Source organism: Vanellus vanellus (assembly GCF_965231255.1).
Source record: "Vanellus vanellus genome assembly, chromosome: 1".
NCBI lineage: Eukaryota > Metazoa > Chordata > Aves > Charadriiformes > Charadriidae > Vanellus > Vanellus vanellus.
In genome coordinates, this window is record NC_138905.1 from 121,510,855 (window position 1) to 121,525,649 (window position 14,795).

Consider the following 14,795-nt stretch of genomic DNA (forward strand, 5'->3'; position numbering starts at 1 on the left):
ACTTTCAAACCTGAAGGGTTGACAGTTCTTTTAAAGGAATACACTGCTCAAAAATGTCCACTGGGCACCCGCCGTAAGTCAACGTTAAACTTCGCAGAGAACTCTGAAGCTGTTAGCCCTTTGTTCCAAAAGGATAAGCTACACGCAATTCAAAGATCTCTGCACAGGGACAACACCAGCAAATTACCTGGCAGCAACAGAAATACTATCTTTAACACCATTTTCTTGAACAAAATGTTAAATTAAATAGAGGATATATACACAAGTCAGAATTGCACGCCGATCGTAGTAAGTATTTTAAATACATGCTGAAAGTTAGCAACTTTAAAATCTGAACTTTTACTTTCCTCTAAAAATGACATACTCTGCATAAGAGACACTGTACTATCCCTACTGTTGTCAGCAATTCAGATTTTTTAAGTGGCTAGATTAAATCTGTTTGCCCCGGCAAACGCAGCTGAAGCAGGTTGTGAGCCTACCACCCTGTTTCATGGGGAGAGGTTCCCATCACTGTCAGAGATCTGACAACAGGAAACGCTCCTGTGACTATGAAGCCGAAACTGCCAACAAAGGTGAGCTTTCAGCAAGGCGCTGCAAACGGGAGCTGCAGCATCTGAGTGTGGGCACATCTCTCTTCCCACCACATCTGCAGGCAGCAGCACCCTAAACGCCTGTGACGATCTACCCAGCGAATCCAAGTCACAGCCCGTCCACGCAGCTCAAAACAGCTCCACATTCCTGCCTCCTACTAATTTGTAAAGCACACTTAAGATTATTTTCCAGTATTAAGTCTTTTAAAGGTATTGACCGTACTTTACTTACTCAATTTTGTATCACCATATATTTAAAAAAAATGTATGTGCGTACATAGATATATGTATCTTTCATACATACAGACACAAAATTATCTATATATTTATGTACGTAAAAAGATGCAGAGTGTATTTTCTCCATCACAGACAAAGGTTTAACGAGGACTGAATATTAGGAAAACTTTTGTTTCTCAAAATAAAGTAAAAAGTAGGTGTTCTCATTAAATACAGACAGAAATCCTTAACTGCTTTTCCTCTTTTACTTATAAAAGGTATACATTTAGATAAGACAATCCCTTCAGGAGGGGAAAAAGAAGTTGCTTTTCATATTCAAGGTATCTTGCCTAAAATCGGTCCAGAAGTCTCCCAGGCTATGCAGAAGAATTATGTGTTTGTAGTGATGAATTTGAAAGTAACAAAAATGAGGGCAGAAGTAAAAATCTACTGGAATTTATTCCACTTTTAAGGAAACAACTACAATTCCAAAGTGTCCTTTACAGAAGAAACTGGAGTTTATGAAAGTGCAGTCTGCATCATAAATGTCCTCTTTAGATATAGATATTATTGTGAGTTTCACTGGTTGTCAGTAATTTCTTCAAAATCTTTGTGCTTTCAGATACATCCTAGGAAAAGGAAGAAATGATCAGCATTAGCTACATTACTGGTAACAAAACAAAACAAAAAAGCCTCACTGTCCTCTATTCCAGTTTTTATTACTCTGAGTATCAGTTTAATTAAAATGTTAACTGTGAGCAAAATTCAGGTCTTCTGAATGAAGGTATCCAGAGACCTGCTAAAGGCTCCAAATGAATTTGCAGTTCAACCACAGAATAGGATTTGTTAATTTGCATTCCTCACCTGTATATAAGAGGAAAAGCCTGCACATTTGCTGTTGTTTTCCTTCAGAGTTTAAACATTTACATACTAGTCTGATAGACTTATTTAGCAGACCAGTATAAGCTGTAATGAAAACTAACTCATAATTCTCACATTTAAAGATGAAATAAGTACTTCAGCACACACAAACTTCTTCTGTCATTTAAATGTAAGTTCAATGGGCAAAACTAAGTGTTTTGAACCAACTATACTTCAATTAAAAACACTTCAGAAAGAAGCAAAACATTGACTTTAGTAGCTATACTGCCATGATTTCAAAGTTGCTTCATTAGTGCAAAACTGTTAAGAATCATCTTTAGATACTCAGTCTTTTAATTCCAGAAAGAAGTTAAGTCCAAATAAATTTCTTAAGAAGCTTTCCGTATTGCACAAGAAAGGTAGATACAGACCTAGAACTGAGCCATGTTGCACACGTAGAATGTTAAAAAAATACTTAAAGGTTTTAACACAAGACACCGCCAAAGAAAACTGCAGCTTAAACAATCACCCAACATTACTCCTTGCTATACTAATAGCACTACAAGAGCCTGAAGTCAAAATGAAGTTTTGAAGGGAGCTGTAGATTTATTGTTTCTAAACAACTTATACACAGATGTAAATAGTTACAGCAAGTACTATACCAGAAATCATTGTCCTCTGTCAATAAAGTCTACACATTTCTGTACGTGACATAAATCAGTCTTTTCAGGTGGAATCCTCATAGGGGAACATCAACAGCAGAACGCAAGAGATGAAAGACAGACCAGAATAGATCAAACCTCACATTAATTTTTAAATATGAAATTTTACCTTGACTAAACTCTTCAGGATTTTAGAAGAAAGCAGAGGCTTGAATGCTTCAATTGTAACCGTGTCCAGTTTGATGACATCAGTGTAGCACTGATACAACACCGCAGGAATCTGCCATATTTGACAATAACTCAAAACTAAATACAAGTCAAAAGAAAATGTGTGTTACATTCAGCGTAGAAGGAATCTCAGTTCTGCGTATAAAATCACATTTGTTCTGGCCAGAACTTCAAAAGCATGAAAGTTTATAAATTAACCACTTGGGATCCTGACTGTTAGACCAGCCATCCTGCATTCCTGAGGTACACAAGAAAATAAACTACCAAACAGTAGTAAAATGTAGTTGGTAGTTCTTCCTGGCAAACACCTTAACTGGAAACTGTGTATTACTGGTAAACAAAAATATGAGCTTCTGTAAAAAAAAAAAAACAAACACAAAACAAAACAAAAAACCAACAACAAAATCCCCCAAAACCACCAAACAAAAACTCAAAACAAAGTGGAAACAAAATAAACTTTATCTAGAAAAATCATGCACTTTTAGCTTCTGCTAGACAAGTTTTTCCTCATGATGCTACCACTACTTTGGTACTCTATAATGAAAAGTGTCGGGTTTTTATTACATTACATAATAAAACTGAATCTAACTTTTATATGAGGTCAATCAGTAGCACCATAAAAACCTACTTTACCTGTAATATGCAGAAAGGACTTTATAAGCCTCAGTTTGGATGCTCAGATGAAAGTAACTCTTAATAAAACCTATTCATAAGTTCATAAGTAAACTGCCACAAAACCCCAATATACAATATCCTTTGAGACAAATGCTAGCAAATTCTTCAGTATAATGTCCCTCACATAACAGGTAAAAGGATGTGTGGCTGGTTTTGAAATTTGTCTCTATTTTACAAGGCAACATGCAATATGTCAAACTTTTAGGAAATAATTTTCAAAAGGCTAACTCGTAAGCCAGTTCATATAATTAAGTAAAAATTCCAATTGCAATGGGATGCTCTTCAAAGTGAATTTTGTGTTGCCACCAGCGGCCTTGTAAATAATTGGAATTGCAAAATACCAGCAGCAGGAAGATCTCGCACAATGTTAGGTTGCTCCAGCAGTGGGCAGCAGACCTGCTCTTTGAATTCTTTTGTCTTCAAGGCTTTCAGAAATGGAGATGGAAGCGTTAAAGTGGATTCCTGAGTTTTATAATCAGCTACGGGACACGTTGAAAGAATGGTTACTTGCAAGCCCTCCTTTTGCATACAGCCGAAAACCTGAAATAAAAATGTTCATACATAAGCAAAAGTTATCTTCTTACAATAACAGCATAAAACTAAAAAGATTCCGTTCAATTTCAGTGCAGACAGCAAAGAGCAGTTTAATTCAGGTTTGCAGGACTAACTAAAATTTGAATCACAACCTTCAGGTAGAAATTTCACATGCCTTGCTCTTGGGATGGAGATAAAAAACCCAAAAGAACAGCTAATACATTTACCAAGCCTATTGATTTTCTTCAGAGGCTTTAGGTTTTCAGCACTTTCTATTCACCTGCAAATGCGTTAAGACTTACTATTTTTACTAACGGTGACTGTAGAAAGAAAAAGGACTCCAAGTAAAACTAGGCTGCTTATGACAGGAAGGCAGCTTGCTAACCTGCAAGACATTTGAAAATGAAATTGTGCTCCTCAGATGTTCTACACTACTTATTTTTTAATACTCAGATTTTATTCAATTATATTCAAGTTGAATTGAGAAGAGAGAACCTTAATTTTTCCAGTTTTCCTCAAATTCAAAGAAACAAGTTTCAAAGACATTGTTCAAAACATACTTCTGGATTCATTGTGTGCTGTCACAAAACACCAATGTGCCACACAGCTTTCCACTGTTTTTAAAGAACATATGTCAAAATGAAGAGAAGCACAATAAACCCACACCCTCCCTTTACACTGTCCTCTTCAGATTTATGATCAATAAGGAAATAGGGAATTTGGTAAACATTACAGAACCTCGCCTGTTTCTGTATATGGTACCAATCACAGAAGGGAAACTGACTGTTCCCTCACATCAGCATGTTATCACTGTAATATAAAATTGACATCATTTTTCAGAAGCACACGTATTTTCAATATACAGTATATTTACTTTGTTGAAAACACTGGCTGGTGCGCATTACTGCAAAACTTCAATCAGTGTTCTCATTTTGTCAGTGACCACTGAGAAAACACACACAGAAGTAAAAGCCCGAGTCACAGAGACTGTGAAGATGCTTAGTCAATCAGAATTTACAAAGCATACAGAACAGGTCTGTAACTCATACTAATAGCAGAAGATTACCAGCATGACATTTATGCTGTACATGTAAAAATACCAGTAACAATGAAGTCTAAAAATACTCAAGAACATTGACTTGCTAAGACTGTACACTCCTACTGTTCATAAACACCCACATTTGAAATAACACATATGCGCGAACAGCTGGAAAAACACAAACAGAGAAGACAGCAAAACCACAACCATCCTTCTTTTGTAATCCCTGTTTAAACGAAATACAAAAACGAGCGGAATACGGCAAAACCAAAATGGTTTAGGTCTTAGAATTTCTAAACTTTGAAGTGAACCACTACTCCCCACCAAAGTGAATTAAACTCTTCAACAAGCCATGGAACTACAAAAGGCTAGTTTTCCACAAACTTGGGTCTGAAATCGCTGTACCACCCAGTGAAGTTGCCCCAGTTTTCCATCTTCTTTGCCTTCCCATAATCCCCATGGCTCCCTCACTCTGAGGTGCTTGTATGGTTCTCCCTCACAACCAAGTAATCCTTCACTTGCGCTGGCTGGGCCAGCTGGCAGGCTAGACTGAGCAGGTATCACTCAGCTCAGCTCGAGGACTTGCTCGCAGCAGACACACTGCTTTTTATGTCACTCTTTGTATCTCTAGCCACAGCCTTACACAACTTCAGCGTAACGTAATGGCTTTAGAATCTCTGCTTGTTCATCAGATCAGCAGAGATTTAAAGGAAGGTAGGTTAGCAGACAGACAGCAAGACAAAATACGCCATACTTCTTGAGGCCAAGCGGCGACCCAAATACACAAAGAAAATCAACAGCCAGAACGTTCTCCCCGTGTCTTTATCTTAATAAAATTAACATGATAATACTTGGAGGGACCTGAATGATGCTGGGGTAAGGCACTTAGCGTACTATGTCCATGAAAAAATGGGACAGATACCACTTTGGAGGCACCTTCCTTTAGAGTTCCTCCTTGTGAAAGGAACAGAACACACCCATTTGTAAAGATACCATCCATCATAAGTTTCATAACAGCATTTGTATGGCTGCCAAAGGATCACCAGACAAACCTGTTATGTTGTCATTTTTAAGGAAGGATTCTTCCAGAGTTAAAATGTAGCTGAAATAAGCCATAGAAAATTTAAGTGAAAGAGGAAAATGGTTTGGAAAGTAGTTAAGTGGAACAAAATTGAAAGTGTCCAAAAGAAGTAATTGCACAAAGTTGGTAACTTACAGCAAATACAACTGGCAGTATCTAGAAACGAATTTCACAGAATCTGCAGATAGTGTATTTGTTCGTTTGTTGAATACTTAAGAAAAGTAAGCCACAGGGAAAGCAGTTATTTACAATGCTGTCATGTTTAGAGTATGAGAGAGGAAGAGGCACTTGCACCAAGCTGAAGATCCCCACCCGTAAGATTTCATTGCTGTCCTGGTTTCAGCAGGGACAGAGTTACTTTTCTTTCTAGTAGCTGCTGTGTTTTGGATTTAGTATGAGAATAATGCTGATAACACATATTGTTTTAGCTGTTGCTAAGTGATGTTTACATTGGTCAAGTATTTTTTTAGCTTCCCACTGAAGCTGAAAGGAGCATAAACAGGACAAGCTGGAGAAAGGAATATTCCATACCACAGATGTCATGCTCAGTATATAAATGGGGGTTGGCCAGGGGCAGGGATCCACAATCACTGCTCTCATAGGGCTGGGCAATCAATCACCGGGTGTCGAGAATGACTTGTGGTGTATTGCTTTTTTGTATATTCTTTTACCGTTACTATTACCGTTTTTATTTTTCCTTTCCGTTACTGTTCTAATTAAACTGTCTTTATCTCAACCCACAAGGGTTCCCCCCCTTCCCCTGCCTCCTTTTCTCCCTCTTCTCCCTGCCCTACCAGGGGGTGTGTGGGATGGAGCGAGCGAGTGGCTGCATGGTCCTCATTGCTGGCTGGGGTTAAACCACAACAGTTGCTCAATTTGTCATCTTGCCAGTTTTACCTTTTCAAGCCACTGGAACTGTTGATCCTCAGCAACATAGCAACTACACTGGCACAACAAAACCTTAAAAAAAAAAAAAAAGTTGCGTAAGTAGTGGTTTTAAGAGCACAATAGCTCATAATCACATGTAAAAATGACGTGACTGCAGCCAACAACTTTTTCAGTTTTCTTGGGCTGCTTCAACTCTATTTTGAGAATTTTTCATTCACAACTGATGTGAAATAATCAGGCCATCGTGCACCATCTTTGTACTGAACTTCACATGCCAGACCTTCAAATAGTTTTAGTGAGCATAACGGCCCTTCAGATTTTAGATGAAACTAACCCAGAACACCTGCAGCCTTAATGTTTCGTTTGCTCTGGGCTGGGTAGGGGGTGGTTACTCTTTTTTTCAGAAAGTTAAAATATAGCGGAATTCATACATCAGTCACTTACTGTTGGATCTGATATTAATCGGTAAAACAAACAGAAAGAATCTGTTGGGAGGACATTCGTTGTGCTGGATGTTCGACACCACTCATTCCACAGCTTCGCAACTCCAACTACTTCCCAACATACAGAATCCAGAATAAAAGACGACACAAAAGCTGCAAAAAACAATACATACCGTTAATTTATAAAGAATAAAATCTCTGTTCTACAAATAAATACCTGAACTAATTTCTTTGCAATCTCATGTTAAAAAAAAGTAGTAACTTATTTTTATCAACATACATTTATTGACCAAATCCAACAAAGATCAAGAATGTGACTAACCTCACCTTATCAAGACTTAGAAGTGCAGTTCTCTATACAAAGATCCATAACATCAAAACCACGTATTATTAGAAATTATATCACTATGGTCAACTTTGACCCTTTAGTATACACTAAGGATGTAAATACTAAGTCTCTAATACTTCTCGACATACCAGATATAAAAGATTTCTAAAAAAAGAAAAAAATAAAAATCCCTGAACCAGCAAGGTAGAACTATTAAACTATCTCTAGGAAGCAGAGACAAGAGTATGCATGACTTAGTAGTAAAAAGAGATACTAAATCAAATGTTCAAAAATCAAATTCCTCTCAAAAGCTACTGTTAAAGAGAAGATAGGTCTAAAATATCGGTAACTATTTGTCAAGGGAAAACCTAAACAAAGAAAAAACAAGTTAGCAAAGTGTGACCTAAATGTAAGGAAGACTTAAAACTTCTTTATATCCACAGGGAAAGAGCTCAAACTCAAGACCTTTGTAAGTGTGTGTGGGAAGGGGAGAGGGTGTTTTGAGACTCGGCCTAATGAGTAAATAGCCACCTAAAAAGAGAGCATTTTCAACAAGTGGGGAATTAGAATGCGAAAAAGTGACCGACTGATCAAGAAAAAATTAAATAAAAAAATCAAATATCACTGTTCATTAGAAAGTAAAGAATGTACAGCTTATTGACCCATAATTTTGTGTCTTTGACAGATTCTTATTTCAAAACAGTATGCTGCACTGAGCAACTTGCTACTATTAGAAGGAAACTTTTGCCAATTAACAAACAATCCAGAGGAGTCTACCAAACAAAAGTCAGATAAAGGAAAAGGGGTGTTGCCACAACTAAAATCCAAAACCAAAACATACTATGCTTCCACTCTTCAACTGAAAATATGTTTTACCATGACCTGACAGCAGGAATAAGCAGCTGTAAGAAAAACTGTGTTTTACATGTGCAGACTAACTTTGACTTTCTCTGGACAGTACAGCTGTCTCGGAGTTAAAACTCTGCTCCCTTAAATGAAGGGCGGGACCCCTTTATGGACCCTTCTTACAGCACAGACCAATGTTAAAATAGACTACAAAAGGAGCGTCCTGGCACCACACTTACAATTTCTTCCAGCCTTCTCTACCTTCTCAAATTTAGCCAACAGCAGCAGCAGAACGGCACTACAGAGCCTCAGTCGGTTTGTTTTTGCAGTTTGCATCACCCACCTGCAGCGTTACGTCCAATCGCGACTATAAATTTAGAGCACGCCAACGGCTCCTCGGCACAGCTTTCCGCAGACGCCCCCGACTTCAAGGTCCAGAGGATGTCGATCTCCCTGGCAAAAGAGGCGGAGGGAACTGGAGCAGCGCTCCCTCTACCCTACCCGGCCCCAGGTCCCAGCCCGGGCCGCCCCTGGGGTTCCGTGGCGGAGGACATGGGAGAGGCCGCACCACAGCGGCGAGGAGAGCGGCCGGGGTGTCCCTTAGGGCCGCTACCTTTTCTTCTCCAGCTCCTTGCGGATCTCCTGGTCCTCAGGCGTCTCCTCCCGGGTCTCCTCCTCATCGTCCACGCCGGCGCGTGACGGCGCCACCACCACTTCACCGAAGAAGGTCGCCATGGCCGCCGCCCCGCCGCTCCCCCCGCCTGGCAGCGCGCCTGCGCGCCGGGACGCTCTGCGCTTCGTCGGCACCACCGAGTTCCGCCCCGCCTGCGGACGCTCTGGCCCCGCGGACCATAGAGCGGGTCCCTTCCTCCCCTCTCCCAGGAGACCTCCAACGGTGGGCGCTACCGCCGCCGGGCCGCCCGAAACGGCCCCTTCTACCGCCGGGACCCCGGAGAAGGCTCGGCTGAGACCCCCGTCCCGCTGCACGACTTCTCCCGGCCTCACACCGCCCGTCCGCACGCGGTGGGGGAAGAAGAACGGGGCAAAGGCGGGATCCCCCCCCCCCCCCCGGGGTGGCACAGCGTACGTGAGGGGCCCAGAGGCCGTCCCGTCCCCCCCCACTTCTACAAGTCTTCAATACGAAATAATCTGATTCTCCCACCCTTCTGTTCAGCACTTCTACTGTTTTCCTCTGTTCGTACTGCCCCTGAGCCCGGTCAGTACCCCAGAGTCGGGGCCCGCTTTAAAGCAAACCAACCAGCCCACCCACCCCAGCTTACAAAGGCATCGCATTAAGCAGCTTTAAATAAAGACATTGCTTTTAGAGGTCTACTACGCCACTTTACTTCCCTGAATACCAAATATAAAGAATGCTGACTGATTTAAATTACCCAGAAGATGAAAGAACTGCTTTCTGAAGGGCTTTAAAAAAAGAGCTAGTTCTGATAACAAGAAGCATGCTCATTTAAATAAATTTTAAAAAAATAAACTCTTAGGGGGGGAAAGAATAAAAGTCCCTTTCCAGTTTAATCCTCTCTCCTCCTACTGGCTCTTTAGAACCAGCCCGTATGTATAAAATTAGTAAGTATGAAAGAGCATTTGCTTTGCCTAGAAAACGGAGCACTAGGGTGCCCGTGCCAGCAGGGCCCTGTGGCGCACGCCCACACGCAGAGCCCAGAACCTCCTCCCTGCTTCCAGGGATCACCACAAACGTGTCATGCCCAAGTGTGGCACGACACACAGCAGCTGAAAAAGGGCGAGAAAGAAAACAGTGCTTTTAAATCTAAGCCCGAATTACAAACACAAACCTCCCAGCCCACTCTTAGCTGTTTAAAATGAAGGTTAATAAAAACTCTGGCGCTCACTGAAGAGTGATTAGACCAGTATTTATTCCTATACTGGAGGTGATGCTCCATAGAACACTGATCACAAGCAGCTGCCGAACAATGCATTCGGTTTATGGATAATATAAAAATACCGGTTGACTTACTCTCTTTTAACAAAGTTGCCCCTAAAAGGTAAGATACACAAAGCCACCTCAAAGTTTCATCACTAAACACAACTGCGTTCATATTTCAGAAACCAACTTAAAGAACTCAAATAAACATGTATCTTGAATTTACAAAATTCTGCTGTATCATATTAAGGACTATGCTCCAAATAAAGAGAATTCATGGGGCAAGAATGATATAAACTAGGTTTATTTTTGGACATCATATAGAAATTTTAGGGGGGGAAAAAAAAAAATTCTCTCTACTGAGATAACATTCCAGATACCAAAATGATGTGATGGTAAATACACCTTTTGGCACATAATGTCAGCGATGTTGCTGGAGAAGCGGTCCTCACCGGCCACTGGCAGGCAGCGTGTAGGACTCCCTTTTCCATCACTTCACTTCCATTACTTTCATTTGTACAAGCAGTTCTGGCATTAGTGACAGCTGCACTAACATCCCCCTCCCCCATCAAAACCCTTCCAGATCCTACTACCAGTCCAATCTGCTGGAAAACTAATTCACAAACTTGCTAATCAGTTAAAATGAGCTGGGTTGGATATTTTACTGTATTTCCTATGGACCAACGAGACCAGGAATCACTAAGTCTTACTATGCATGAGAAAGGGACCCAGCAGAGCAGAGGGAGGAACCTGGGAGTAGGGAAGGAGTGCAGGTCACCAAGTGCCTGGTGCTGGTTGGACTGAAGGCAGCGATGGTGGGGCTTTCCCCCAGCACAGCCAAGAGTTGAGAGGTGCTATGCGTTCTTGTAGTCGATACATGGCCAAACAAGAATTTACACGTTTTTCCTGGAGAAATTTTCTCCTGTCTTCTACGCAAGAATTGTTTCTCATCAACAACAGCCACCTCAAACATTTTGAAAATAGGAGATGTACTGCAATAATCAGAAACTGATAAGGTTTAATCAATGAGAAGTCTAACATAAAAGCACTTAGAAGTTTAAATATGGAAGAACAACAGAAATGTAGCAAAAAGGTCTGGAATGTAAGAATCCTGCACCTCAAGCTTTTCACGCATAAAGAAAACAGAACAAGTGTTTTGTTTGTTTTTCTATTTTATAAAGAAAACACACAAAACCCCTTAGGCCCAAGAGTTCACCTGGATTTCATATTCTTAAGTTTACAGTATAGAAGTCACATTAATGATGATAGTACTACCTGTCAGCATAAACCCTCTTTTCACCAGCACCAATACGCCTTTTTAATTGGCAAATACACTTTTTCACTGGTAACTGGTTCTAGTTGCGTGTTATCAATAATGGAAGTACAGAACATTTAACGTCTGTACTAATACAAGTTGTAAAGTTATTAGCCTAGTGACCATCCATTACTCTTTTGATGCAGTGCTAGCATCCGCCAGATTTTATAGTGTATAATATTATTTATAAGCCTGTTACTATTGTATCTGATTTCATACAGCATTAGAGATGTTTGAAATCTGTTCTTGAATGTTGTATGACCTAGGTAGTATTCCATTGCAGCACCCATAACAATAATACTCAACATACTGCTATTAACCTGTTGCGCAGTGTTTTAACTTTTTTTTTAACTCTTGTTATATGTAATAAAATACCAGTAAAGACAAAAAATTGCCCCTATAATGAGGCACATTTTGGCATCTGTGCTAAATGCTGCTACATGGGCAGGCAAGTGCAAGTCAAAATATGAAAAGGAGAAAGTCATCATCTAATCACATTCATAACTTTTTCATAGAAAAATATAAATATATTCCCTGAAATGTAGGACAAAGAAGAGCCAGCATCCATCATAAGTTCTAGTGCTATTACCATAAAAAAAAAAGTGGGCTGGCTTTTCCTTTTAAGGTTACGTTTTGCAATCTACATCATCTAAACCTCTGTCGTCGTCGTCCTCATCACAATCATCGTATCTCACAGTCCGTCTACCGCCGTTCCGAGTTCTTATCTTAGAACGCCGATTAGCTCTTCTGTATTTGGTATAATCCAAATCTTCAGAGTCATTTTCTTGGTTTGGTTTCCAACGTTTCCTTCGCTGGGGTCTTCTGGAAGGCTTAGGTGAGCCGGAATTGGTAATTTCTTTTCTAATGATTTCTGATTTCCTTTTTCTCTTCCTTGTTTCTGTGGCATCACTATAGATACTGTTATCAGTTCCAGAGTCTGAATCAGAAGAACAATTGAAACTGGCTTTTGAACATCCTGCAGTCCCAGGTGCTTCCACATTCTCTGATACTGAGCTTTTTTCATCTGTCTTCCCCCCTGTTTCAGATTCTGCTGTTTCTTTGAAGTCATCCAATAACTTTGCTCTTTTGCAAGAAGCTCTAGATTTTTTGTTTAGAACTTCTCTGATATTTTTAGTTTTGTGTTTAGCTACATCAGAATCTACCTCCTCTTCAGAGTTGCTCGTATGATGATGGTTGGGGGCTGAAGTTGACTGACTAGAACCTTCCCAGTTTCTCCCATTTTCCATCTTGTGGTTTGTAGAATTCTCCTCTGAAGAGTCATATTCAAGGTTTTTCAGAGCTGCAGCACAGACTGTTTTGTGCGCCTGCTTGTGGTTATCATCATTCTGCTTTTGAGTCACTTTCATCTCTGCCTCAGATTCCGTTTTTTCGTTCTCAGACTCACTAATGTATTTTCTTTTAGGAGCAGACGATTCAGGGCAGGAAAGTTTTTTTCTGCCAGAAAGCTGTTCTTTCTCATTTTCAGACTTTAAACAAGCATCTGCCTCTGAGTTGCTGCTCAGTTTCTTCCTGGATGCTACAGACACATTGCCATGAAGCTGCCTTCTGTTCTTTTTTGCTGTGTAAACACTTTCTGAGCTTGATAATTCTTCCTTTGTATCGCTCATTATCTTAATCTTATTAGCTGCCAAAGTGGCACATCTACGTGGGTTTTTCTTCTCAGTCACGTTAGACAGCTTTATGTGTTTCTTATAGTTAATGATGCATGTCCTGCTCCTTAGCACTTTTGCACTTTGTCCAGTCTCCTCAGATGTTGGTTCTACAAAATAAAGATTTAGAAGTTCTTTTTAATAACTTAACATTGCTGAAATAATTAGTTTATTAAGCACAGATACTACCACCTTTAATAAAATACACACAAACTTTTTTTTTTTTAAATTTCAACTGTTACGTGCAATTTACCTTAGGCCTTTACTAAAAATACAGTCAGACAGTCCCAGGCATACTTCTAACTCTCAGGATTCCTCTTTTGCTTTGAGATAATTAAAGGATTTGAAAGTAACATTCTTTAACATCAGTTTAGCTTTGAAATTATAAATTACCTAACTTAGCAAATACTTTCATATTACTAATACTTCTATCATTAGGAGTTATCATTTTCTTACTAGAACAAACTTTCAAAATGAATTATTACACATTTTAGACCTTTTTGTTCTAAAAAAAAAAAAAAAAAAGAAAGATTATAGTGTTTTATGTAGACACAAGTCCTGGATGGATTTCAGAGTTTTAGAATTGTTTCACATACATAGAGAACATTTAACCATTCAGTTCCTTAGCGATTTAAACAGCAAGATTGCTTCTAACAGCAAATATTCCATTCAGTATTTTTATTTTCAATATAGCACTTGCTTCTTATGTTGGGTTTTAAAACAAACATTCAATCTGTAAATAATGTGAACAATGCTACAAAGATCAATGGTTTAAACTTTTAATTTCTAAATAAAACAGAATTACTCATAGGTATCAATAAAAATTAAAAACAGGAGTTCTTGAAGTAAATTTATTTGCTTGATAAAAAAACAACAAAATTTTGCTATTTTAACAGAACTGTGTTTTCCCAAGATTGTCGTCTATCTCATATTTCTTTGTAGCTGTTACTGATTTTATGCGCAAAATGGATAAAAATGTGCTCCATCAAAGGCCCTACATTATATTAGCCTATAATCTCCTGGTAACAGTCAATTTTGTTCTAGCTTAAACTCATTACTTTTGATGATTCTCTACCTGTACTCAGCAAACAGAGGGGGAAAAAATCATGGCAGCTGCTGTAGGTTTGCGGAACACTAGGCAACTCTATTTTTTCAAGGAGACATTTTTAGGGCAAGGAGAATTTTATAGAAGGCATGCTGACTCATCTTCCTTTACAGAGTGATGAAACAAGCTTGTCTTGCTAACTTTGTTTTAACCTGTCTGAACTGCTCATGGCCAAATGCCTTCTGAGAATGACAGCCACCCAGACACAGGAACACTAGCCTGAGAGTTAAAACCGAGTAAGGTTCAGTTCCTTACTCCTTCTGGCCAGCTTAACCAGAAGTGTTAACACTGCAGAGTCATTTGTACTCTCTTGTTTCCCAATTCCTCACCTGTGAGGTAAATACAGGGCAACATTTTCCCTAAATTCTGACAAGAATAAATGCAATGAAGATTTATTATAGAAAGTAAAAAAAGTTT

General features: G+C 39.4%; 2 protein-coding genes across 2 annotated transcripts in view; both read right to left on the reverse strand.

The window, feature by feature from the left end:
* Positions 1-320: 320 nt before the first annotated feature.
* Positions 321-9,168, reverse strand: PSMG1 (proteasome assembly chaperone 1). Its single transcript, XM_082485865.1, has 7 exons — positions 9,005-9,168; positions 8,735-8,844; positions 7,219-7,370; positions 6,784-6,846; positions 3,574-3,772; positions 2,499-2,635; positions 321-1,435 (listed from the first exon to the last, which is right to left on the reverse strand). Exons 1-7 carry the CDS (start codon positions 9,124-9,126, stop codon positions 1,361-1,363), a joined length of 858 nt encoding a protein of 285 aa, XP_082341991.1. The 5' UTR covers positions 9,127-9,168; the 3' UTR covers positions 321-1,360.
* Positions 9,169-10,576: 1,408 nt separating this feature from the next.
* The window catches only part of BRWD1 (bromodomain and WD repeat domain containing 1), a gene marked incomplete at its 5' end in the record, with an annotated part of 62,546 nt that continues 58,327 nt past the window's right edge, over positions 10,577-14,795 (reverse strand). Inside the window, one exon of the mRNA XM_082489728.1 lies at positions 10,577-13,383. Within this exon, the coding sequence (XP_082345854.1) occupies positions 12,230-13,383 (1,154 nt within the window). The 3' untranslated portion in view covers positions 10,577-12,229. The remainder of the gene's footprint in view (positions 13,384-14,795) is intronic.

Bases quoted from the DNA above. Each gene is read 5' to 3' on its own strand.
- PSMG1 (XM_082485865.1), bottom strand. From the start codon at position 9,126: ATGGCGACCTTCTTCGGTGAAGTGGTGGTGGCGCCGTCACGCGCCGGC. The intron at 8,845-9,004 runs GTAGCGGCCCTA...CTCTTTTGCCAG, and splicing joins AAGGAGCTGGAGAAGAAAAG to GGAGATCGACATCCTCTGGA. The intron at 1,436-2,498 runs GTAAAATTTCAT...TCCTTTTCCTAG, and splicing joins TCCTGAAGAGTTTAGTCAAG to GATGTATCTGAAAGCACAAA.